The sequence below is a fragment of the Trichosurus vulpecula genome, chromosome 3, assembly GCF_011100635.1.
Source record: "Trichosurus vulpecula isolate mTriVul1 chromosome 3, mTriVul1.pri, whole genome shotgun sequence".
NCBI lineage: Eukaryota > Metazoa > Chordata > Mammalia > Diprotodontia > Phalangeridae > Trichosurus > Trichosurus vulpecula.
This window is the reverse complement of record NC_050575.1, coordinates 123,922,146-123,949,557: the sequence shown is the minus strand read 5'-3', so window position 1 is coordinate 123,949,557 and position 27,412 is coordinate 123,922,146. Positions and strand designations below refer to the sequence as shown.

The following is a 27,412-nucleotide window of genomic DNA, read 5'->3' as shown; positions in this document are numbered from 1 at the left end:
AATAAAAAACAAAACAAAACAAAAAACAACTTAGCTTGGAATTAGAAAGATCAAGATTAAGCCATTAAGAATCTATATGACTCTGGCCAAGGCACTTCTTTCTGACCCAGTTTCCTCAACTGTAAAAAACAGCCCCTTCCTCACAGGGTTGTTGTGAGCATCAAACGAGATGTACATAAAGTGTTGTGCGAGCCTTAAAATCTATTTGCGTAATACAAATTTTATAAATATTTTATCTGAAAAATGAGGATTTGGGTTGGTGATTGCTAAGGTTCCTTCCTCTAAATCCTTTGAGCCTAGAGCCCTATCATCCTCGAAAAGTGGCTGAGGGGGGACTGGGGGGACACCGGCAGCCGCAATCACTTAGATAAGGTGAGGCACGTCTTAATACAACCCCAATCGAGGCAAAGGCACGGAAGGGTGGACCATTGTGTCAGGCAGCCTAGCGGACTGGAGTGTCTTGTCACGGCGAGGTGTCAGGATCAATGAAGAGCTGAGCCCATCTACGTAACACGGTACGTTGTGTGACACGGTTGTAATGCGGTGCTCTCCTTGTTGTACGCTTTGGGGACAGAAGATGTGTAAACCACATAATTGGTTTTTGTTAAACACCTGTTGTTTGGCTCTGAGGAACGTGCTGAGAGGGGTGCACGGCTTGGGCACAGCCCCCACAGCACCCTGGAAGTGTGGGGACCACCAGAGTTTGACCAGCTTTGAGGCAGATTCAGGAGGTGGAAAGGATTAAATGAACTCGTGTGATCCATCGCCTTCGCATTTTAAGGACACCAAGAGGTTAGAGGACTTGCCGTAATCACACGGGGAGCAAATGTCAGAGCGATGCATTTGAACACAGATCCTCGGACTAAAGGCTTTTCAGGTCTCCGATCTTACACAGTGAGGGATGATTTCTCCACAGCTTTCTTCCAACTCGCAGGGGCAATATCGAGCCATTCCGCTGTGAAGCTGTTTCTAATTGTACGTGTCGGGCAGCTCAATACCACAAGACCCACCAGAGAGTAACGGCCATAACCGCCCTCAGTAGTGGCAGTAGTAAGTAGTGTAGCTGCGCATGACCAAGAAACTTCCTGGGTGGCGAGAGTGCGCGTGTGAGCGCGGCCCCCAGCGCCGGAGAAAGAAAGTGATGGAGTGAACGAGCTCGCCAGGCGCGCGCGCGCGCGAAGGAACGCCAGGCCGGCTCGCGCTCCGGCACTTCAGAGAGAAGGGCGGGGCGGAGGGAGGGGAAGAAGGCGGGAGGCGTGGCGAAGATGCTGTCGTCATGGTTCCGCCTCTGTTGCCCCCTCACTTGCGGCCCGGCAGGCTGCGCGCGCATCCCCCCCTTCTTTTGTGGTCCGGCCCATTGCGAGGGTGACAGGAAACCCTGTGTAGGGTGCGCCGCCATCTTGGACGACTCCGAGGAGGATCCTTTCCTGAGGGAAGCCGCAGGAGCTGCCGCCGGAGCCGCTGCTGCCCCGCGCCTCCTCCTCTTAACCCCGGCCTCCTCAGCCCGTCCGAGCTCGCCCCCTCGGCCGCCCGGGGCCCAGTCCCGTGACTGTCGCTTCTCCTCCTTGGTGCCCAGGGGCCTCCTCTTCCCCTCTTGACGCTTCACGCCCCGTTCGGAAAGCTGCCCAGCCACCAGACACCCCCCAGGTACTTGACCCCGGGCCGGCCCCCTCCGGGGATCCCCCAGCCCCCTTCCGGCCGGAGCGCGCGTGTAAGGTGGGGAGGGAGGCAGGGAGGCCCACCCTCGTAGCGCAGTCTCCTCGGGCCTGCGCCCGGGCCGGTGTCTCTGGGTCCGCGGGGGCGGGCAGCGCTCCGGAGGGGGGGTCCAGGGGGAGGGGAGGCTCCTGACAGCGGGGGAGGGGAAGGGAGGCCGGGAGGGGGGCTGCAGCCGGCCCTCCGCCGTCCTCCTACCCCTTCCCCCTGGCCTGTCTCGGTGCGGGAATGTGGCTGGGGCGGGGGGACGGAGGGGAAGGCGGAAGGTGCTTTCCAACCCTCATTTCCCCTTCTCCCCCTCCCCACTGCCTCCCCCTGCTATTCTCTCCCTTATTCCCACCCCCACCCCCCACCCCCAAAGGCCCCATCATTGTTTGTACCCTCTGTGGACCTGGAGATGCTAGGAAGGGAAAGGGTGTGTTCTCTTTATAACCTTCCCCACCTTTTCCACCACACACCCATCCTGAGAGGAGAAATGGCATCTCCTGGTGAATTTTTAAGAAACCAGAGAAATCGCATTTCCTGGTTGTGTCCTTTACTCTCAGCCGTGAGACGGAGAATCCGTATTTTATGGCCTTAGTAGCGCTCTAGTTCACTTTTCTGCCCCTGGGTCACAAACGTTGCATTTTCTCCTCAGACAGCTACAATCTTGCCCTGAGCACAAAAGACTGCTTTTCAGAGGACTCCCAATTCCCTTTGCCCTGGCAACTTGGTTTCTGTGTAAGCCCTTGTCAGTGTTGCTAGAATGCTACTTCTCAAGCTTCGAAGCGTGGATGTGTGTGTATGGGATACTGTATTTTCGGTGTGTTCTCCCACAAATTGCAGTAGAACGGAGTACAGATTCATTCTACTCAAGATGGCATCTGGTAATTAAAAAAAACCTGTTTCAGGGATTCAGTGAAAGGGTTGTATTATACTACACATGGTATTTGGAAGTGTGATTACCCTGGAACCCCTTAAAATGCTGATGTGTGGGAGAGCCAGCTTTATAGGCCAGGGCTAATAACCATGTTCACATCAAGTTTCTGGGGACATGAGTTGACCCTTAGTGTAGCCAAATCTACCCCCTGCCTCTCCAAACATATCGATTTTTCTAGAGCAGCTCAATATTTTTATTGAGCTTTCTCCCAACTACTACTTCTCTGAACTCACGTAGCACTACAGTCTACACCACATAGTTTTAGCACCAATGTATACAGTTTTTTTTGTTATTATTGATGTTGGTCATGTTTGTACAACCTGGTTGAAAATTTCTTGAGGTCCAGGACCACCCATGATCCCATGTCTTAGTTTTTTATCTGTCCACAGGAACTAATGACTGATCAGCATGGTGCCCAGGGTAGAGAGTGCTGAACTTGAAGTCAAGAAGAATTGGGTTCATGTCCTGCCTCTGGTATTTAACTAGCTATTTGACCATGGCAAGACACTTAACCTTTTTAAAAATCTATTCCTTCATTTGTAAAATAGAGATAATAGTTCTTATAACTAACAATTTACATAGTATTCAGAATAGTAATATAAACTGTTAGATTTAAGGAAAAATTGACTGCTATTTTCTGTTTCAGCTGATTTGAAGAGTGGGGGAAGGGAGCTAATTTTTCTCTGAGAATTACCAAGTTTGTGAATTAAAATCAAAATGGGTATGCTCTTGTGATTTGCCTTCACGGAACTAAAGTACTGTATAAATTACTCATTGATTAAACAGAGTATAATATGTAGCAGAGTATATTAAAGTGCCCAAGATCCAGTGGTTTTCTTGTGCTACTTTTGGGGAATATTAGGACTTTTAAGAAGCGAAAAGAATATTAATGTAGCATGTAATTCTACTTGAGGAGTAGTGTAATTCTGAGTTAACCTAAGTTTTGCCAAGAAATTTTTATAAATTAAAGGAAATATTGAATGTACATTCATTAGTAGATATGTTTCCAAATATATATTGGACTTACAGTAAGCATTATTCACGAGTTTGGTTTATATTTACATACATACATTTGAAAAGTTCTAGAGTTTTTTTTTAACTGGATAAATGGGGATAGGGTTGAATTTAAAGAGGTGTATTTCTGAATATTTAGAATTGTGAAATTTGGGATCCATTCTTAAAGATCCAAAAGCTGTCAGTGTGTAGGTAATTCAAAATGACATGCACACATATCTTTAAGTACTAATCTCCATTCTTTGGAACAGTTTATATTTTAAGCTAAATTAGTTTGTATTCTTAATGCTTGACTCATTTAGGTTGTAAACAAGAATATTTCTGCCACTTTTTTCTCTTTTATTGAAATACAACCGTAGTGAGACATTGCAAATGACAGATAAAACTGATTTGTTTTGAGGCCAGTTAAACTATAAGACTATGCTAAATTTGAGTCAATAAGGCCTTGATACTTGATTGACACTTAAAAGTTTCTGACTTTTAGAAATTAAATGCTAGGTATAATTTGGGAACAGTTGACCTTAAATCATAATTAGAAATGAACATTTCTAATATCAAGCATTAAAATTTATTTTACTATTAGTGTTACCGGGCCTTTTGATTTTTGGCTTAGTAAGAAGGATCTCTTTATTAACTTCAAAACATATATTTTTTTTCTTCTTACTACTTTTTACTCCAGAGTGTTATAATGGTTGACTGGGGGATAAGGGGTGAGGGTGTTGGACTTGCTGTTTTGGTGTTTGTGATCTAGTTTATCTATTTTTTAAAAAATGAATGAAATTATCAGCTTTTTGTTTGGTTTTTCTTTTTTTGTAGAAATGTGTTTTGTCAGGTATGCAGAGGATTTTTATCTGTGGATCTTAGGAGTAAGAGCTGTTTACAAATATGGCTTTGCTATTGAATGACCTTCATGAGGGAAGGAAGTTTGAGTACTCAGATTGGCTACTCAATTATTCCTCTCCACCTGATAGATCAAATGGCATTTTGCTTTATTGGGCATTTACATTTATAAGGCCCAATTCTTGAGCCCTATCACAAAATCCTGCCTTGGCTTAGGTGATACTTTGATAGAATTTTTTATTGGAGGAAAATATTTTACTTATATTCATTCTACTTTTGTATAATTACAGAAATTTTAATTTATTCTAAATGAACTGTATAAGTGAAACAAACATAAGCATAATCAGACAGTAGGAATGATTATTTTTTAAATCAGTAAATTCCATTCACAATATTGCTTAATTAGCCTTTGATGCCACAAGTCTTGGCATGATTTTGAAAGTGTAGAAAGTACCATATCAGCTCATTATGTATCTTAAAATTTTTGGAATTCCATTTTTAGCTTTATATTAGTAGTGTGTTATATGTCTGGATTTGAAGCTCTTTTTTTGAATTGGATTATCTTCCCTTCCAAATTTGGATACTTCTCAAGTGTGTATGTGTCTGATTCAAAAGAGGAAGATCTTTAGATCCAGTGAACTGAAACCATGTCTTATTTTGTTTCTTGCCCAACCATTAAATGCTGAGTGTTTCTATATTAATGTTCTTGCTAATATGGCTTTTCACTCATACAGATAGTTATTATAATTTTTGAAAACAAATGATGACTTGATACCAAAAAGTTAAAGGCAGTGAAGAATTTTAAAAGGTGTACTTATGAAATTAGTCAGTGAGTGGAATGAAAAGATGAAAGGTATAGATAGATCAACTATAATTTTGAAAATATATTTTATTAATAACTTTGGTTTTTGCCTCACCCACACTTCCCAATGTATTGCTCTCTCAGAGATCCGTCTCATTTTTGATGATGTTCTTTCATTTACATTGTTGTGGTCATTGGGCATATTGTTCTGCTTACTTCATTTTTCATTAGTCTATATGTCTTTCCATGCTTCTCTGTATTCATCATTAAATATAATTTCAGGCATTGTGGTTATCTTCAGAATATGGCATCTCATACGTCTTATAAAGTTTACAGATAATTCATTTTGAGTATAGAGAAACTAAATCAGTATTGTAAATCTAAATACTCTGGACCCTAGGCCGCTACCTTGAAATGACATGTTCAAAAAAACCAAAACAAAACACCACCTACTACTACCCTGGGTTGTGCCTTAATCAAGAATAGCCTTCAGATGCTTGTAATATTTTTTAATACAACTTTTGTATTAAATTTTTTTTAAAAAACAAAATACAATGGTAGTTTTACATGGAGGTTATAATAGTAAAAAGTTTTAAGTTGGTAGGGACTACTAGTAGTCTTGATTGCAAGGGTGCCATCCATGATCAGTAGTGCCAGTTATTTCATTGTGAATACTGTGTTAAGTGCATTCGTATTAGAACTCCAGAAGAGCAATTATTTTCCCCCACCCCCTAATTCTTGGGTATTCCTATTTGACCATTGTGGTGTGGGCTAGTAGTGGCATCCTACCTGGGACCTCCTTGGGTTTCTCCTGCTTCTCATCCAACACTAAAAACAGGAGGAATAGAGATTAGGAAAGGGGCTTCTTCTGATTGGCAGATCTTCCCATAGCACAGTATATGGGTTGGGATGTACAATGTGTGCTTAGTTGTCTCTTTGAGTCTTTCTTGCTGTTTCTTTGAAATCCTTCTAAGTCCTATAGACATAGGACTAATTGAACCTAGTGGCTTCATGCTCTTGTTCATGCTCCTCCTCCCCCTTGTTTCTTTCCTCGAAGGCTGAATATAATTCACCTGGCTCCCAAATTTTGGAGCTGGTGCCTAGAAATAAAATAAATGCCCAACTCTGCAATACTCTATGCTTTCAAAATGCAAAGTGTATTTTTATTCATTTATAATACAGCTTGTTTGGTGGTGTGCTTTTTCTGAATATTCTCTTAAGATTAATTCTACTGTGATATTCATGTTGATTCATTGGAATCAATCAGTTGGAAGGGAACTTAGAGATCATCTAGTCCAGGGATTCTTGACCATGGTTCTGTGGATAGATTTCAAGGGGTCCATGAACTTGGATGGAAAAAAAAATTATATCTTTATTTTCACTAATCACTAAATGATTTTTAAGCATTTCCTTTAATTGTGAATGTAGGAAACATTATTATGAGAAATAGGCTTCAGCAGACTGCTGAAGGGCTCCATGATGTAAAAAGAGTCCCTGATCTAGTTCAACCCCCTCATTTTACATTCTTTATCAGCAACACCTTAGGGATATATAGTAGGCAAACAACTTGAAACTACTTACTTTAAAAAAAAACACTTGAAGTTTTGTTTACAGCTAGAGAAAGTTCAAAGCTAGGTAAAATGTAGTGTTCTCCTCATTACCTGTATCAGGTAATAAGAAGGTGAAAAAAGTCCTTCCTTAAAAAGATTAAGCACAGACAGTATTTCTTAAACAAGGTGACAAATATAGATTGACCAGTATATATATTTAACTGACAAAGTTGGAAATAATCATTACAGTTAAACTAACCTGCAGTTTGAATGAAAAGCCTCAATGCAAAACAAAATAAAAACAATAAACAAAACTTGATGAACAGAAATAAAGTTTGTCTTCAATAACTAAGACTGAATGCAGTTTTCCTTTAACTATATCTACTTGTGGACTTTGGTATACATATACTTTTCAAGGAACCCAGAAGATTGGGTGATGAGGTAGAAGCACAAAGAAGTATTCTAACTGAAAGTGTAACTTTTCTTGACTTTCTAAATAGTCTACATTAATATTTTGAGTTCTGTTTTTAAACAATCAGATTATTGGAAATGTAAATAAATTAGACCATATTTCTGTTTCACCTAATTTGAAGAAGAAAGGGAAGAGAGAACTTAAGTTTTCTCTGGGAGAAAATTAGAAAGTTGGTAAATTACTAAAATTAGAATTGGGCCGTGTAGTTGTGATTGATTTTCAATGACTTTATAGACTAAATTGTCTTAATATGGATTAAAATAAGTATAGTAAACAACCCTAGTTTAGTAAAAATGAATCAAGGTGCATAATTGAAACTTTAGCAGTAAGAGTGAAAGTTGGCGACAATATAATAAAAGAGCAGTTGCTAGCCGGTGATAGTTACTAAAGGAAAGATGGCATAGGACATTTTAAGTGACTAGCCTTGTGGATCTTTAAACAGGGAAAAAGGAAGAAAAGCCTTAAAGTTAAAGGAGAAAAGAGTTAGAAAGGAGTACCAATGAATAACGATAAAGGTAATAGCTATTTACATAGTGCTTTAAGTTTGCAAAATGCTTTACTTGTTTTCCTTCGATCTTTACAACCACCCTGTGAGGTAGTTGCTATTATCTCTATTTTACGGATGAAGAAACTGAGGCCGAGAGAAATTAAAGTGAGTTGAGTCAGGTCTAAAAGCTCATAAGCAACTGAGGCAGGATTTGAACTCAAATCTTACTGACTCCCAAGTCTGGCACAATTCACTGTGTCCCCTAGCTGTCTAATAATAATTTAAGAAATTAAACCTTTTAATTTAGTTTTTAAAAATCACTTACTAATATGTAGATATAGTAGGTCATCCTTCATTAAATTCTGCAACAGAGACAATTCAATACATTTATTAATCTTTCATTTGGGAGAGACAACATTGTACATAATAAAACTAGACTTAAAAATCTGGAGAGACCCCACCTCACATAAATAATAGCTTTATAATCATGGGCAAATTACTTAATATTGCTCATTCTTTAGTTTTTTCATCTGTAAAATGAGTACTACCCTGGAGTATCTACCTCAGAGTGTGGTTGTGAGGATCAAGGAAGACTATATGTAAAATATTTTACAAACCTTAAAGTGTTACATAAGTAAAAGATGTTATTGTTATCTAAAATCCTTAGCATTTAAAGTGATCTACGTAAGGCATTTTACAAACTTTAAATGCTCACTGAAGTCACTTGCTTTTATTTTTTAGCATTTTCTAAAGTCAAACCAAATAAATTATGGTATAGTAGAATAAGTGCAGGTTTGAAGAACTGTTCATTGCTTGTAACTTTTGTGATGAAGGCAGAAAGTGGGGGTTGGGCTGGGGCAGAATATGAGAATTTGGATGAGCCCTCTCAGCTGGGTGCAGTTTTCTGCATTCACATTTTCAAAATCAGCTATTGCAGAGCTGACTTTAAAAGCTTTGGCAGGTTCTAATAATCAGGTAAGATGCATTTATAATGTGCCAAGCACTGTGCTAGGTAATGGGAATGTAAAGATAAAAGAGAAACAGTTCCTGCCTTCATGGAGTTTCTAATATAATCATTACAAGATAACTGGGGAATGGAGGGCACTAGCATCTGGGAAAAAAACAGTGATTCCAAGAGATTCCATTGAATTTCAGGTATGGGAGGTAGAGTATTGTGTCCTAGAAGGTGGTTTGTAAGAAGACTGGAAAGGTTGGAAGGGGCCAGGTTGTGAAGAATTTTACCAAAGAGAGGAGTCCATATTTGATTCTAGTAGTAATAAAGGGTGACTGGAGTTTGAAGGTAAGGGAAAGTGGTGACCTTGACAGATGCACACTTTAGCAACTTTTTCACTAAGGTGGTTTAGAGTAGGGGAAGGTTTGAGGCAGGAAGACCATTGCTATCATCCAACTAAGTGCTTATGAGAGGCTGAAACAGGTAACTTTAGCAAGACCCAAAGGCTTGTAAGTATGCCCTGGAATCAGAGGATCAGCCTAACACGGACTAAGGTTGGTCACGGGGGAGATGAATTTGTTGGACCATGCTGAAAGGTGTCAAAGAGGTTGTGTGATCTGCAATAGGTGGAGAAAGTACCTATACTGAAAGATAACCTGAAATGTAGTGTTTTACTTTTTTTTAAAAACCTGTAAGAGCAAAAGATTGTATGGTATTAATATTCTGATGTTATTGCTTGAGAGCAGTGTGGCATAAGTACCTGTCAGGAGTGACCTAGGTTCAAGTTCTGTTTTTCACATGTGGCCCTATACATGTCACTTAACCTCTTAATGCCTGAGACAATTCTTTATGACTAATTCTTCAAGGCAATTCTTTAAGGTGAACAGTTTCTCATCTGCATTGGTAGAGGGAATTCCCTCACCTAGAGTTTCTGAGACTGATGAAATCATAGGTATTGACCAAAAAAATTAGAGTAACATGTTGAGATACCATTATCCACATTTTTGTAAGAAGTTGAGTGTGAATAATTCCTGGTCACACAAGTTAGTGTCAGGTGCAAGTTAGCTTTTAGAAGCTTCATTAAGTCCACAAAGAGATCCTTTGCCATTCAGCCCTATTACCTTTAGATTAAGAATTAATGAAAGGCCTCTGAGTTATAATTCAACATTTAGCACCTACCATGTGCCAGGAGTACAGATATAAAGGAAAAAATCCCTTCTTTCAAGGTCTTATGTTTTAATGGGGAAAACAAGTACATAAAAATACAGAATAAATATAAAGAAAATAAATACAAATTAGTTTGATAAAAGGTTGTTTGGGGGAGGACACTTGCGATGGGAAAGTCTTCATGTAGAAGTAGTGCTTGAGTTGCATCCTGAAGGAGTTGTTCTCTGAGGTGGTAATGCATTCTAGTCATGAGGGATGGCCAGGGCAGAGGAACAGAGATGGTGTGAGTAGTGTCAGGTGTGAGGGGAGGGAGAGAAGGCCAGTCTGGATGGATCACAGAATGTGAGATAAGAGGAATGATATACAATGGATCTAGAAAGATTGGGGATAAGTTATAAAGGACTTTGAAAGCTAAATAGAAATTTATATTTTATTCTAGAGGCAATAGGGAGGCACTGGAACTGATCAAATACAGGAGTCAGACTTATGGTTTAGGAAAATTATTTTGGTGACTGTGTGGAGGATGAATTGGAGTGTAAAGAGACTTGCAGCAAGCAGGGAGACCAGTTAGGAGGCTATTGCAGTAATCTAGAAAGAGAGGTGATGAGCACCTGAACTAAGGTGGGTGGGTTGCCTGTGTGAGTAAAGGGAAGGGGGCTGATATGAGGTATGCTGTGGTGGTAGAAACAGCAAAATTGGAAAACTGATTAGACATGTGTGAGGGAGTGATGAGTTAAGCATGACACTGAGATTGTAAACTTAGGTGACTGGAAGAATGGTGGTAACTATGACAAATAGCGAGAAAGACAGGTTTGGGGTGAAGATGATGAGTTCTGATTTGGACATATTGAGTCTGAGATGTCTTCAGGCTATCAAATTTGAAATTAATAGGTGATTGGTAATGTAGGACAGAAGCTCAGAGGAAAGACCGGGTATGCATACACACATGCGTGTGTGTGTGTGTGTGTGTGTGTGAGATAGTTAAACCATGGGGGTTGATAATCTTTCCAAGGGAGAGAGAAGAAGACCCAGGACAGAGCCTTGGGGTATACCCTCGATTGATGAGCATAATGTAGATGATAAATTTGAAGAGTTTGAGAAGTACGGGTGAGATGGGTGGGAGAACTAGGATAGAGCAGTGTCAGGAATGTCTAAAGAGGAGAGAGAATATCCAGGGAGATAGTGATGTCAGTAGTGTTAAAGGCTGAAGAGAGGTCAAGAGGGATGAAGATTGAGAAAATACAATCAAATTTGGCAATTAAGAGATCATGAAGAGAGCAGTTTAATTAACTGACGAGGTGGGAAGTCAGATTGCAGAGAGTTTACAAGAGAGTAACAGGAAAAGTGGGCATCTAGATGGCGAAGTGCATAGAGAGCAGGCGTAGAGTCAGGAATTCTTTGTGAGCTCAAATCCAGCTTCAGACACTTACTAGCTATGTGACCCTGGGCAAGTCACTTAACCCTGTTTACCTCAGTTTCCTTATCTGTAAAAATGAGCTGGAGAAAGAAATTGCAAACCACTCCAGTATCTTTGCCAAGAAATCCCCACTTGGGGTTATGAAGAGTTAGATACGACTGAAATGACTCAATAATAGAGAAGAAAAGTGGAAGCCTTCAGTGTAAATGACTTTTCAAAGGAATTTGACTAGGAAAGGGATAGATATAGGATGATAGCTAGCAGGAATGTTGGAATCTTGTGAAGATTTTTTAAGGATGAGAGAAGACTTGGGCATATTTTTAAGCATCAGGAAAGGAACCAATAGGGAGAATTTGAAAGAGAGGGGAGTTGTAGTATATGTAATATTCTGGAGTATATGGAGGAGGGATAGCAATAGCATCAGTGGTACGTGGAGAAGGGTTGGCTTTGGTAAGAAACAGGGCCACCACTTCATCAGAGGTTGTAATAATGGAGAAAAATGTGGGGGATACTCTCAATTGTGACATGAGGGGAGAAGGACCTCAAAATGAATGGCCTTGATATTTCTTGTTAAAGTATAAGGTGAGGGCTTTAGCTAGGGAGGACTTGAAGATCAAAGAAAAAAAATTTGGATCAACTCTTTCGGAGAGTATCAATTAGGGAGGAATAAAAAGATTGTCTTGTTTTGATGAGGCCCATTTGAGGTTAGATAACTTAAATTTGTAGTGGAAACTCTCAACATGGTCACGTGACTTCCAACTCCATTCCGAAGAAGGGAGATGGTAGGAGTAATCCAGAGTTGGGATTTGGCTAATCATTGAGCGTTGATAGGACGAGGGAACAATGGTTTTGAGAGTAGAGGCTTCTGCGAGAGTGGGGAACCTGCAGCCTCAAGGCCACATATGGCCCTCTAGGTCCTCAAATGCAGCCCTTTGTCAGAATCCAAATTTCACAGAACAAATCCCCAAGAGGATTTGTTCTTTAAAACTTGGATTTAGTCAAAAGGCCACACCTGAGGACCTAGAAGGCCACAGGTTCCCCATTCCTGGGCTAGTGTATAGTTGAACTGGTTAGAGTAGAGGAAGAAAGAATGGAAGATGATGAAGAAGGGTTTCGAGGTATGGAGTAGAATAAAAGAGGAAGTGTCTGGTGAAAGACCTATTTTTTTTTTCCATAAATGAATACCCCTGTTGAGGGTTAAGGGGGAGATGTGAGGCCAGGAGGCTTGGAATGGTCAATGGAGATTGTGAAAATTTGATGTTTTACAAGACTAAAAACAATAGCTGTAGATTAAGGAAGGCACAACTGAAATCAGATGACAAATTTATTGTGAGCAATCACAAAATCAGTTTAAAAACAGTCTTATTTTAATGCCATTTCCTCCTAAAACAGGGTCTAAGACAGTGCCTTCTACAAACTGTTCAATAAATATTTGTTTAATTTTTTGTAATACTTGTCTGGTTAGAAACACTCAACAAAGAAACAAAAACAAAACCTGGTCTTAAATGTATGATCCTTTTCTTTGCAAGCTGTTTTAAAAATCGATTTAAAGAAGAGGAAATCTGCTTAGAATACGAAAGATAGTTCTGCATGTCCAAAGAGAATAAAAGGATGAAACATGCTTAAGCCATAATATGAATGACTTAGGTTTGACCTAGTAAAAAATTTCCTGACAGTAAGGGTGGTCAGATACTGACATGAATGACTTACTGGCTTGTGCTATCTACTTTTCTTGAAGTCTTTGAAAATGGGATCGAGAGTGTCCTGGGACCCATCAAGAGAATGGATGGACGGTTTTAGATTTTACAACCACAGAAATAATTTGAGGAATTGATGTTGTTTTAATATTATTATTTTTTACTCCCTGAAAAAAGATATTTACAAAAATGCTGGATTTCATTTTACAATGTATTTTAAAATCAGAATATTGTTCTGTGCGAGTATCTGTTCAACGTTAGCTATCTGTATGGGGAAAGTGTTTCCAAAAAGTTAACTGAAAATTTCTTGTTTCCAAAGTTGTTTTTGAAACAAGTGTGGTTTCCTATGATATTTTTGTGTGTGACACTCAAAATTTTAAATTACTGTTCTTGGTAAATGAAATGATAGGATATCTCAGGGTATATATCAGTTTTAAAGTAAAACTTCCTTATAAAAACAATTGGCCTTAGGTGGTTTTGTATTTTTCAATTTCTTGATTATTCAAGAAATCCCCTAGAAATCAGTATTACTGTAATCTCATAAGTACAAATGTTTTGTGATGCTTGGTGTTGTATGTATTTTTAGAGAATATTTCAAATTTAGGTAGATTAACTTGTATGCTGCTGAAGTAACACAATCTTTTTTATTTTTAGTGCCACAATGGCAACTGCACCTTACAACTACTCCTACATCTTTAAGTACATTATTATTGGTAAGTTACACATAATCATTTTATTTTGAGATCAAGAAATTTAATATACTGGAAAGTTTGCCCACTGAAATTTTGCCGGGAGTACATTTCAAAAGGAGATTGAAAACTATATTTTTTATTACAAAGCTTTCTTTTACAGGGTTTATTTTTATGTCGACTGTGTATCTTTGCATTTTGTCATAGTGACTACTTTTTCAATGTAATACTGCATACATGGCTTTATTAAGCCTATTTTGTTAAATGATAGAAGTATCTGAGAGCTCTAATTCTTAGCCACAAAGTAAAATAATGATGATGATAATGTGATTGGTTCAGCATTACTAGGAAATTATTCTAAAATTAGCCTAGAAGTGATCTTTCACTAGATCCCCCAAATTAGTATAGAATAATGTAGTTTGCATAAAAGGTAATATTAACTTAACAAAAAAAAAATAAAAATGTTTTTCCTGCCTGCCTGCTTTCATAGTAATATTAATCCTATAACCGAGGGTTTCAGTTTTCTCATGTGTAATATGAAGGATTTGGATTAGATGACCTTTCATCTCTTAAAGCCCTTTCAGCTCTAAAATCTATGATTTTATGATTTTGTATCAGTGTCTTGAGTTGGTTGTACTGTTACTATAAAGTGTGTTAAAATACAATCCTATTGTATCTTATTCAGGAAATAAATTGCTGCATTCACAAATGTCATCTGTTTAATTATGCTTCTTTGTTAATATGGAATATTTTCCAATGACAATCCACTTTGGATAGGATAAACATGAGAAGGGGGAGTAAATGAAATAAGGTACATGAAGTGCACGAATTATAGTTTTTCTTGTTGTAATACCTACTATTTTGTCACATTTATTATCTTTTTGTTTCTGAACAAAGATCAAAAAAGATTAAAGAATATTCTGAAGTTGAAATAGGTTTAAAAAAAATTAAAACAAAGACCTTTAAAACAAAATCTAGGGTAAAACCACATCCCAGCTCCAGTTGATGAATCATTTTAAAGCAGTTTGATACCACATTCCATGCAATTAAAAATTGGAATAGGCCTTTCATCATCAGAGAATATGACCTGTAGTAGTACTACTTGGTGTACTTTGTCAGAGTGAAGAATATCACTCTTCTAAATGTCACTGCCATATTAAATAATAGTGTGAATCATGAAAGCCCAGTCTATCATTGATTATGAATAATAGGAGTGTAGTTGTAAGAACTTTACCACCTGAAAGTACTGACACACTTTTTTTTGACAGGGGACATGGGAGTAGGAAAGTCCTGCTTGCTTCATCAATTTACAGAAAAAAAATGTAAGTGTAAATTTTTAGGGTGGAACCTTATTTTAGCACTATCTTTACCTTTTGTAAACAAGGTGTTTTTTCTACAGAGCTACACAGCTGCAACTCACTTTTAACTCTGCCTCTCATTGCTTATCTTTGTGAGCAATGTTGCTTTTCTAGTTTTCTGTAGGATGGAAGAGTAAGTAGAAAGAATTCAACATTCACTAATATTTTCATAGCGTTAGATTTTTGTGCCTGCTAAGTTATTTTCTATCTGATTCTCTTAAGTTTGGAAATCTGACTAAAGGTTGTTTTTTTTTAAATTAACAATTAACACCTAATTTTCAAATAGAATATACTGATTCATTGTTCTGAATTGATATTACAGAAGCTTTGGATATCCACAGAGTAGAGATTGCAATTGTTGTTTATTTCGTTGGATGAGAGATTGGAGTAGATGACCCTTCCGTCTTCAGAATTCTTAGAAAAATGCTGCATGTATTAATTACTAATTAAATAGCAGTAGACGTGATTGAAACATTCATTTGAGAAAGTTGAATCTTTTCTAGATTAACTTATGTCTGCTATGAATGATTAAATTAAAAGAACAAAGCTTGGCTGTTCAGTTTTTCTTAACAATTAAGGGAGGAAGACAAATTATTTTTCAGGAAAATGCATTTCTAAATATTGGAGATGGTTCTTTGGTATTTCTATTTATCCAACCATAATTAGAAGTGGAGTTGTAATATTTTGGCTATTGCCCAGTGCTTTTTTTGTGTATGCTCAGGAATATTGGTTTAGCAGTTTAATATCCTGCTTATGGAAGAAAGGACTAGTAAATCTATACCCTAATCAGCTAGAAGTTCTCAGTGCACATTAATTAAATACCTTGTGTTTTTTTCTGAGACACTCATGATAGCTTTCTAGAATAAAGAATTGACCAATGATTCTTGAAATTCCAGTTCAACAGCTTTCTTTTTAAGGGGAGGTGTTACTAGATTATGACTTTATTTGTAATTCCTCCTTGGAGACAGTTTTTGAAAAATCTTTGTGCTGCAGAGCTTTTATTAAGCCTTCCCACATATGGTAGATAATTCATTTGATAGCAATGAATTTAAATACTGCAACCTCATCACTTGGTGCTGTAAAGTACTTAATTAAAATTTTTTTTTTGCTTACTAGCCTGGCCCAAGTCTGACTTCTTTCAGGAACTTGTCAGCCATAGTAGAACTTATTAATGTATTGAACTAGCAAATAGATCAGTCATTCAGATGTATGATGGACTTCCCTCCCTGCCCCTCCCCCAGCCCCCACCCCATTTAGTTGAAAGGTATCAGAATTGCAGAGGCAATGTAACGTAAGGTAGGGGATGCTGAATTTGGCACCAGGAAGACCTGGACTTAAATTTTGTCTGACAATTATAAGGTATGTCTGATAATTTGAAAGTCACAAACTCTCTGAACCTAAGTTTCTTTTTCTGTAAAATGATTGCTTGTTGGTGAGGCTTAGATGAGATAATATATGTATAGCGTTTTATAAACTTTAAAGTGCTATACAAACATTAATATTAATGGATTTGGAGGCAGAAGACTTGGAGAAAAGTCACTTTAAAAACTTAATAGCAATGTGACCAATGACAAATCACTCTGGCTCAGTTTCCTCATTCATAAAATAGGGGAATAATATTTGCACTGCTTTTTAAAATGTGAATTGGTATAAAAAAAAGTGTTAGTTGGGAATCTTGTAATTATTTTTCATTAAAGAAAAAGAATTTTACCTCTCAGAATCTCAGTTTCCTCATCTTGTAATATAAGGGGGGTTGAACTAATTTTCTAAAGTCTTTTCTAGCTGTAACACTCTATGATTCTGTGACTTGATTTTTAGTAGAAATACCAGAAGTTCATATATATTTTTTCCCCTCCTTTGGTGACAGTTATGGCTGATTGTCCTCACACAATTGGTGTTGAATTTGGTACAAGAATAATTGAAGTTAGTGGCCAAAAAATCAAACTGCAGATTTGGGACACAGCAGGACAGGAGCGATTTAGGGCTGTTACACGAAGCTACTACAGAGGAGCAGCAGGAGCACTTATGGTCTATGATATTACTAGGTAAGAAGTCACATCTCATCTTTTTAGTAAAATTACTTTGGGTATATTTGTATTTTTGGTTTGCTACTGCTTATGAGACTTGGATTTTTTGGTTCCTTTAAATTAAATAATGCAAAACTTGAACTTATATTACTATATTGCTTTAAATGCAGGCCACATCCCTAAAGCTGTAATCTCTTTGAAAGAAAAATTAAGGGCTGAAAAGTAACACTGATTTATAAGTCACATTCTTGCTTTATGCAATCCAGATTTGGAAGAAAAAAAAGCAACTTACTCTTGGGGCCATACGGAGTGTCACCGTCTTCTTCCCCCAAAAGAAAATATATTGGAGAGGAAGATATATAAAATGTGAGAGTGTTGGGCTGCCCTTTAAGGCCATAACAGCTCTAAATCTATGCTCTTATGATTTGGGAACATAGAAATCTGAGTGCATCTAACAAGTAAAATATCATTTGGGTGATGTTTCAAAAATACTTTTCCCACGAATTTTCTCTTGACATCAGACAAAGAAACATTGAAGAATTACTTCATGGCTTCTCAGTTTTTAAAACCTTTATTTCTATTCATCTGATGTCAAAATTAGAACTGAAAGAATACACTTTTAGAAATTTAAGGTTGTAGTGGTGCAGATAATAAAAAAACTCTTATTTACCTTTGGAAGGTATTTTATTACTTAACTATGATTTTCTCTTATTTGAGAATTCATATAATTTCTAAATGAATGAAGCTATAAATGATATAATTTGATATCAATAATGCATCTATATATTCAGGAAATGATGAAAATCTGAATCCACTTATTCTTTATTCCATTACAGAGTGAAGTACAAAACAGGGCCTTCCACAATCTCATGTCAGTCTTATCTCCCAATTTATAGTCATAAATTGAGTGGGGCCATTTGCTGTTTCTTGAGCAGGGTATTTTCCTGATTTCTTGTGTTTTAAGGTTGCTCTACCTAGAAGGTCCTTCTAACCTCACCTTTTCATCTTTAATGCTCAGCTTAAATACTGTCTCTCTTTCATGAAACCTGTCCTGATAACTTACTCTCATGCCCTTTCCTTTCCCTTCCCTGCATGAAAATAATCTTTTCTTCCATCATTTCTGTCACTTTTATCCTATTCTGTATTATATTACCCATACCATCATGTAAATTTCTTAAAGGTAGGTATCATGCCTAGTTCATTGTTATATTCCACACTGTACAGTATTTTGCACAGGCACTCATATTGTTGTCGGAATTGCATTTTTTGAACTGAGTAACTCATCTCTTCTGCTTCATATTTCCATCCTTGGAATAGGTTTTTTTGTCTTTCAGATTGATGCAAAGGATCAGGCTAAAGGTTGTAAGCTTCTTGAAAATTGATTGTCATTTAAAAAAAATATTAGTATACTTTACTTTTGGAGGCTACTTAATTTTTAAAATTAAGTTGAATTGTAAAATTGGCTTTTCTAAACTAGGTTGTTCAGGCCATCTTCTTGCATTTGGTTAAGTTTATTTTGTTTGACTTCTTTGTTTTTCTCCTATTAGCAATATATCGTATATTTGGGTGAGCATAATTACAAATAGCTCTCCCATTAAAAGCTCCTAATAGTGAGGAAACACTTTGTTGGAGAAAACCTATCTTTCCTGAATGAGATTACAGTTGAGTATCACTAAGAAAGTTCAGATTTGCAAAACAGGATAAATTTGGGAGTTGTTTATATTACTGTAGTTTGGTTTCAATTCAGTCAAGTTTACATTCTTTTTCCGGGGGCGGGGGAGCATCGTAGTAAGATGAAGAACATTGCCAACTGAGGGGATCAGGAAAGGTCTTTTGTAGGAAGTAGCATCTGAACTATGTCTTGAGGGAAGCCTGGGATTCCATACAGTGCTCCCTCCAGATGAGGGACAGTGTAAAGTCACACAAACTGGAGATTGAATGTCATGGATATGCTATAGTAAATAGCTCAGTTTGGCTGAAACAGAGAGTTTATGAAGGGAAATAACGTGAAATCAGCTTAGAAAGATAAGAGCTTTAAGTGGCAAACATACAATTTTATATCCCCCATGATCCTAGTGGCAGTAGGGAGACACTGAAGCTTCTTCAGCAGGGGAGGTGACATAGATTCACAGGAATATCAGTTTTGTGGACTATATGGAGAAAGATGGGTTTCAGAGGGAATTTCTTGTTTTCTAGAAGTAACCACCTAAAAAACTCCAGAAAATCTTTCAATAAATGGTTACAAAATTAGACTTATAAACAGCTTTTCAGAAATACAGCTCACACATAAAGTAAAGCTGTGCAGTAAACATTCCACAATTTATCAGTGGCTTTATTCTTTTGATTTGACAAAGAATTTAGCAGTTATATACTGGAAAATACTAAACTCTAAGAACACGTGTGATATTTTGATTGATTTTTGTTACATCAATTAATTTTCATGGAATGTGGGCTCCCCTGGCAAGAGTATGGTCAGAGCATTAAGTCCCATTTACATCATTATAAAAGAATAAATTATTTGGAACAATTTTCGATTGCAAGAGCTCAAGACATAAGATTGTAAAATAACAAATAGAGTAGAATATAGAGTTAAGTATAAAAGTATTAAGCTGTTAAAAGCTATAGATTGGTTTGGTGGAGAGAGCTTTGGGTTGGGAATGTCATGAGCCCCAAGGTCTAGTCCTGGTTTTGCCATTAACTAGCCATGTGGTCTCAAGTAATTCTTACCTTTCTGGGCCTTAGTTTTCTTATCTGTAAAATCAGGGGATTAGGTTAGCTCTGTAGAGTTCCTTTTGATTCTAAAATTGTATGGATCTATGAAGCTGATTTCTTTTAAACTTTGGAAAAATATCTCAATAACTTCAAGATTGTTTTGTTTTTTTACAGTCTTGTGATTTGCAAGTTATTTGGATCTTCCTCATTAGATTGAGAGTTTAACTGTTGTCGTTTCCCCTTCATCTCATATTGGCTTATTTTTACATTTAATTTTAATATCTCTATTAATTTTGTGATTGATAATCTCCCAGGGGGAATTTAGCAAGTGCTTTTTAGGTTTGACTTAAATCCCTTTCATCCTAAAAAAATGTTTTTAGGTTTATTGCTTGCTCATTGATATTGCTAAGGAACTGTGTTGAATTGCAACAAAATCACTTCTTGAAAACAATTTTGTTGGGCATTTTAAAAATACTACATTATGTTCCATTACAAGACTGAAAAATTTGTATGTTGTATGTCTTTGGATGAAAAGATTTGCAATTTCTCAGAGAGGGATGCTTGATTAAAGTTAAAGTGTTAGGTTTTTTGTAATCCTGGGGGTTTAGATCGTTCAACTGAAATAGGTAACTGATTAAATATCTATAGATTGTCCTCTTTATTTATATGGCATCTATATATTAGCTGTTAAAATTTTCAACTTCAATTTTTGCAGAAGAAGCACGTATAACCATTTAAGCAGCTGGTTGACAGATGCAAGGAATCTCACCAATCCAAATACTGTAAGTTGAATGGCATTTTGTCGTAATATGTTTAGCTCTAAACTGAAGGAACCTACAAAAACAAAGCTTTTCAGTGGTGTGACTGAATTTGTTTTCTGATAATAGGAATAAAAACTCATGTAATTTGTCACTAGGTCATTAAGGAAAAATGTATTTCATCTTTTGTTTCTCAGCTTTTACATGTTCTTTCCAGGATTTTTTATAAAAATGAAAGGTATGAATAGACTGGTCCACTGTAACAACCATGCTTCAGTTTGAGATTGTTAAACCTGTTGGAACAAATGCTTGAATTTTAAAATGGGATCACTCTTCTTGTTAATTTTTTTTTACACTTAAGCCTTATTTTATGGGAGGATCTTGGTTACAAAATATTTTATATAGAATACTGATTTGGATTTTGGTCCTTGAAATTTGTCCATTGGCTTACAGAAGTTCTAACACTCCTTTGTAGCTTATATTGTGCTGTGTGTATATGCATATGTGTACACAAAGCCTCACAGTCCCTTGTATTCAAGATTAGTTATGCTTGATTCCTCTTCTGAAATCTGGGCCCAAAGACTGAAGTACAATGGTATATAGCAACATACTGTAATAATGGATGTTGGCAATCTGGGAAACTGGGTGGCATATGAGGGTGGCAGGAGTCTCCTACTGATACCTCTGTCCCTGGCAACTTTGTGTTTCTCTTCTCAATTTCCCTCAAATGTGGTATAGTGGAAAATGCACTGAACTTGGAGTCAGAAGACCCGAATTTGAATCCCTGCTCTGCTACTTACTAGCTGTGTGACCTTAGGCAAGTCATTTAACCTCTCAGGGCCTCACTTTACTCATCCATAATATGAAGGGGTTGGACTAGGTGGTGATCTCTTAAGATTCTAGGTTTTTTCTAGCTCTTAATAGTCTGGACCATCTTTCCTCCTTTTCCTACATGACCTGACCCCACAGCAGACTTGAAACCTTGTTCTCTATTTTTGGTACTAGGGGGCTGGTGGATTCCTGCTCCCTGGGTTTTGATTGTCAGTTTCTCCAAAGGATCATTTATCCCAAAACCAATTTCCCATATTTCTTGCAGGTAAAGAAAATGGTGTTCATATTTCCAGAGATTATCCTCAGTCCATTAACATTCTCCCGATGGTGTTTGCTTCTCAGCCTCTTTGTTAGTAGAGACAGGTCAGAGAGAGGCCTTAAGTAAGGGAGGATGGCTGCCATTCAGGGGGATTATGAAAGATTCATGGTGGCATAAGGTAGTACAAGGGATTTTAGGGAGATAGGCACCCTAGGTTGGGACCATACAGGGTTAGGAAAGGTAATGTCATTGTACATCTTTGTCTGTAGTTTGCCTTGGCAAGTCTTAGACTCAGAATCTGATCAAAAAATGGACTTAGATCTAAAAGAAAGTCCTATTGACCATCAGCCTTTAAAGATTATGTAATTTGCATGGTTGACTTTGTTGGCTACTTGTGTGTTAAGGTATGTTTGTTTTTTGTCTCTAATCAGGTAATAATTCTCATAGGAAATAAAGCAGATTTGGAAGCACAGAGAGATGTTACATATGAAGAAGCCAAACAATTTGCAGAGGAAAATGGTTGGTTCCCTTTAAGAGTCTACTTTTTAACATGGCACAACTCAGTCATAACTGAGAGAAATGTCCAAAAACAGACAGGCTTTGAGTGCTGAAAATTGTTTGACATTTAATAAGTTCATCAGACTGCAGGAAATCAGGAGTGAAGTAAATACAAATAAACTGGACGTGGGTACCTAACAAAAATAGAACAGATCCTTAGTCTTATGTACAATACAGATATTACTGGTCCCATACTTTTATATTAATTCCCTTAGTTGTTATGTAAAGGAAATACCTATGTTATTGGGTGAGTTTAGATGAAAGTCAAGTAATAATATCTTTGTGAGCTATTTTGGGGATTTAAAAATGACCTAATAGTTGTTTTTTAAAAATTTTTAGGCTTATTGTTCCTTGAAGCAAGTGCAAAGACGTAAGTAATTGTAGCTTTCGATGTTCCAGATGTTTATTTCAATTTGTTTGTCTTAAAAAATGGACAAATTTTTGTTTGATGTGAAAAGTTTTGCTTGAAATAAATGTCTTTCGTAGCAGGAAGAAAATTAGATTTTCATTAATATCAGAATAAACAAGCTAATTTTTGTTTGGTTTCCTAAAAGGTTGTACCTTGATTATAGCCTTCTGGTAACTAAGTTGAAATGAAAATGAAATAAATGAAACTATTTGCATTCACAAGGGAGTGAATTTCATAACATACTATGTTTGCATTTGATACCAGTGACCCGAGCTCGGTCAGCACTTTCATATAATACTTGTGATTGAAGGAATAAAGGATGACTTAAATGCTTAGTTCTTAAAATTCATAGTACATAGCATTTTTTAATTGGTCTTCTATGCTCAATTGATGAACTATTAAGGCTTCCATCACTTTAGACTTATTATCTCTTTTAGAAGAAAAGTTGAAGGCATTGCTGTTAGTTTTGATCACCCTATGTCAGTAAAATTTTAACGTCCTGGCCACGTTCTGTGCCTTTAAGCCCAGTCAGGAATCTCCCAATATGTGCCGATGGTCACAAGGGTGATTGGGTGAGGACTAGCATGAATCCCTGTCACTGTGCTTATCTCATTGACAACAGGTAAAGCAACTGAAGACAGAGTCCTGGAGCTGATTCTGCACGTTGTTGAATTTCTTACTGTGTGAACTTTCATGGAAATAGTCAAAGCAAAAATTGTCAAATGGGAAGGCACATGTTAGCTAATATAACTAATATAGCGCCTGTTTAATTATCGAGTTTTATAAAGACAGCATTGAAGTTCTATTCCAGTATTGTTTCTATAAATAGCTGTTTCTTGTCCTTGCTCCCTGAGCCTCAAGTTTCCTGAGCTTTAAATGAGCTTGGTCTCTGCTCTTCTTTCTAGCTCTGAGATCTAGGGAACCTATCTGTGCTTTTTGCCTAAAGATACTTTTTGCATATGTTTTTCCCTTACACTAAGTTGTGTGCTAAGAAAACCCAGGCTGAAGTAATGGTACTGTGGTAGATGAGTCCTCAAAGAAGGGGAGATTATGGAAAGGGTAAAAAATTATGGGAGGATTTTGGAGGGTTGGAAAGAGGGTAAAGAATACAGCTCTCCATTGATCTTGTTAATTGCTTCTTAGGGGAGAGAATGTAGAGGATGCATTCCTGGAGGCTGCCAAGAAAATCTATCAGAACATCCAAGATGGAAGCCTGGATCTTAATGCTGCAGAGTCTGGGGTACAACACAAACCTTCAGCCCCGCAGGGTGGACGACTAACCAGTGAACCCCAACCTCAGAGAGAAGGCTGTGGCTGCTAGTGACCTTGATGCCATAGTCCCATTTCCGACTTCACCTCTGTCTGTTGGAAGCAGCACTTTTTACTGCCTCCTTGTCTTCTGTACATCTTACTGGGTTTGATTTAAAAACTCTGCTGAGAAAACAGGTTAACACAAATACTAAACTGCTAAACAACTTTAGATGTAATCAGGTCCTCAAAGGCAAGTAGAGTAATAAACCTCTCCTGCATGGTAAAGCTAGAAGTTTTTTTTTTCCCCTTTGATTGTCCTTGTGATAGATATGTCACCAATACATGATTTAAACTGAGCACTGATGCTGGACTCATGATTTTTAAACTTTTTGCAGGGCTTTGTTTATCTTGGACGGTTTTAATTTAATGGTCTCTTAAGCCTTTATCCCCACTTCTAACTGTTCCAAGTATGTCCATTATAACGGATAAGTTTATTTGCTGTGAAATGACTTCTGACAGTAGGAAAGGGGTTCTATAACTGCATCTTTTTGTTGGAGAAATTTCCCTGTTGGGTGGGTGTTCTATTTTTTTTTTTCTTGCAGGGGTATGTACGTTTACTTCTGTCTTAGCCTAGCACAGGGAAAATATCCATTTATCTTTTTTCTTGTGCTCAATAGCTTTAGCTCTTCCTCTCAATCCATTTTATCTTTATCTTTGTTAATGGAACGTAAATATGTATAAAATTTGAAGGAACTGAACTAACAAATACATTCTGTGTATATGATTTTAATGAAGAAAATAAATTGATTACTGGCATTAGAACAGTATATAATAAAATACCAGTTTGTACAGTATGACTTATATGTGACCATGTTCCTCCTATTTTCCCATTTAACACAAGGAAATAGACACAACTGCATTTCACTAAGTGATATTGGCTTAAATTCCTTATCCCTGGCAGTTTTTGGAGCATTCGTTTGCTGGCAGGGGACATTGTGCTGGGAAGAGCTCCCAATTGGAAAGGATTAACACTATCAGAACTTAACGATTGCTGCCTTTGTTCCATCTCTGCACTACAGTATATCTGCTGTTCTTTTAACCCTGTTCTTGTGCAATCAACAATGTGCTAACCTGCTTTTCTCTTTTGTAAACATTTTTGCATTATTGGGCTGCATTTCCTGCCTTACTGTATAGGGAAAAAAAAGGCTGGGTTTATTATTGCACATTTTAAGCTTTTATACCTTTATCTTTCTGGAGTGGTCAGTTTCTGAACTGGACAGCCAGAATGGCAGGTCTGCTCTTTGGGGATTTTAAACTGTGCATTTTTAACACTACAGTAAAATCATTTCAGTCATATGATCCCTCTTATTTAAAGCTTTGGGGGCCATTTTATGCCATGTTGGCATAAGTAGTTTTGTAAAAGGGAAAGTATTTCTAATGGTGTTTCAGTGCATGTACTAACAGGATAAACTTTACACTAGCTAGTTTGGCCAATCAAGTGTTTCCCTTCTGTGGACTAATTTAAAATTTGTTTTATGTAAAGAAAGCTGGGATGCGGTTACTTTTTGAAGATTGCTGGGTAAACTTTGGCCTGTTAGAAATAGTGCATTTAGTAAAACTGCAGTGTTTCAAGTACACATTTTAAACCCCTGTTGCGGACACTAAGGTGAAATTCTCTCTTTGTCAGAGTTGTAAAAACATGGTGGTACTAGAATATTGTATAGTCATTGTTAAAAGCCAAAACTGGAATGTGCAGATGATAGGATTTGGATAATTTTATGCACTGTCCTTTTTTTGTTTGTTTTTGTCTTTTTTTAAAAACAAAACAAAACGTAAGATTCCTGATATAGATTGGTGAATACAGTTGAATTTACAATTGCTCCATTTTGCTGAAACAGTTGCACATAAGGGGTTTACCCAGGGACCATGACCTACTGGTATATATAAATATATAAATATATATATATATATATATGTGTGTGTGTGTGCGTGTGTGTATTACACACACAAACACATACACACATGCAAGCCCCCTCTGGGATATAAGGTAGAAATCACGATCTTAAGATTACAGCTTGTTTAGGTGCGATACCCTGACTCCCAAAGTTAGTTGCAGTGGGTCTTAATTGTTTCTGTGACAGAAGGATTTGTTCAGACTGCTGTACTCTTCATTTGATGTAACAAAATGCTATTAATCTAAATATTTGTAAATAAAGTACCTGTATCTAGATTAAATTATAATTAGTTGCTTTATTTTGTGATCTACAAGATTCAGACATTCTACAATCAAGCTTTTGCTTGGCAGAAATTGTTGGTTGCCAGGTATTGCCAGACTCCTTATTCATGACATAATGAAATAGCATTATTTGTTAACTTTTAACCAGATTACTCTCAAGTCTTATAGCTCTGGAGTTTGGATTTTGTTATTTGCAGAGAAAACGGCAATGAGAACATTCTTCCATGTAACTTTACATGCAGTGCTGATAGTCTTAAAAAAAGTGTTTGGGGCCAAATTCTGTTCTTAATTGCATGTATAGACCCTCGTAATAAAGGTGGGTGCTCAAAAGTGGGAGTAAGTGGAATTGTCTTGTTTGCCTTAATTTCTAGAACTCAATTTAGAGGTTGGTTGGAGAGAAGAAAAAATGGAAATCATGACATGGGTCACACTTCAGTAAACTGTTTCACTGGTTTTAGGTTGTTTGTTATAGCACCTGTAAGGAAGTCCCCAATTTGTATCTGGTGCTCATTGCCTATTTATTCTATAGATTACATTCCAGTACAATGTTCAAGTACTTTCATTGTACAATAAATTACATATTTGATGCAGTAAACTTGATTTTTTTTTTTGTTCACATGTGGAGACAATACTCAGTTATTAGTTTGAGATGATCAAGTTTTCCATGGAACTATAATCCTACTGAATGGGTACAAGAGAAAGAATACTGGATTTGGGGTCTGAGGACCTGGGTTCTGCTCCCTGCTACTTGAGTGATCTTGAGCAAGTTACTTAACTGCTCTGAGTTAGTTAAGGAGGCCTCAGCTTCCTCATTTGTAAAATGAGGATTAGATTACTTTCAGAGATGCTTTCAATTCTAACTCTATGGTCCTGAGTTCTTTTGAAAATGTTTATAAATTGTTTCTCTTTGAAATGAGCCCATCACTCTCTAAAGTGCAATGTACTGTGATACCTTGTGGTTTTAGTAACAGTAGTATGGACTTAAGGATGTCAGTACTGTAGCTAAAGTGTTATCAGTTTCCAACAGGAGAGTATAAATTCCAATCTCTTGTGTTCCATTTCAAATCTGTTTTGAACATGGCTCAACCAATTATTAAGTAGCAGAGCACTGGACTTGCAATCAGGAAGGATTCAAAGTACTGGCCTAAAAGACAATATGTTCATTTGGACAAGTCAGTATTTTTATCTGTAAAACAAGGGAGTAGGGCTTGCTCATTGGGTCGAGTGTAGAGCTGAAATTAAAATACCTTTTTTTCCATACCAGTAAAGAGATATTTAAATAGTCTGAGAGGCA

The 27,412-nt window shown here is 37.2% G+C and overlaps 1 protein-coding gene across 1 annotated transcript; it reads left to right on the top strand.

The window, feature by feature from the left end:
- The first annotated feature begins 1,351 nt into the window (after positions 1-1,351).
- RAB14 (RAB14, member RAS oncogene family) lies at positions 1,352-26,709 on the top strand. Its single transcript, XM_036750263.1, has 8 exons — positions 1,352-1,647; positions 13,685-13,743; positions 14,988-15,041; positions 16,945-17,122; positions 20,532-20,598; positions 22,096-22,183; positions 22,562-22,592; positions 23,775-26,709. Exons 2-8 carry the CDS (start codon positions 13,692-13,694, stop codon positions 23,950-23,952), a joined length of 648 nt encoding a protein of 215 aa, XP_036606158.1. The 5' UTR covers positions 1,352-1,647; positions 13,685-13,691; the 3' UTR covers positions 23,953-26,709.
- Positions 26,710-27,412: the final 703 nt, after the last annotated feature.

Coding starts and splice junctions, on each gene's coding strand:
- RAB14 (XM_036750263.1), top strand. CDS start 13,692: ATGGCAACTGCACCTTACAACTACTCCTACATCTTTAAGTACATTATT. Junction 20,599..22,095: donor ATCTCACCAATCCAAATACT/GTAAGTTGAATG, acceptor GTCTCTAATCAG/GTAATAATTCTCATAGGAAA. Junction 22,184..22,561: donor ACAATTTGCAGAGGAAAATG/GTTGGTTCCCTT, acceptor AAAAATTTTTAG/GCTTATTGTTCCTTGAAGCA.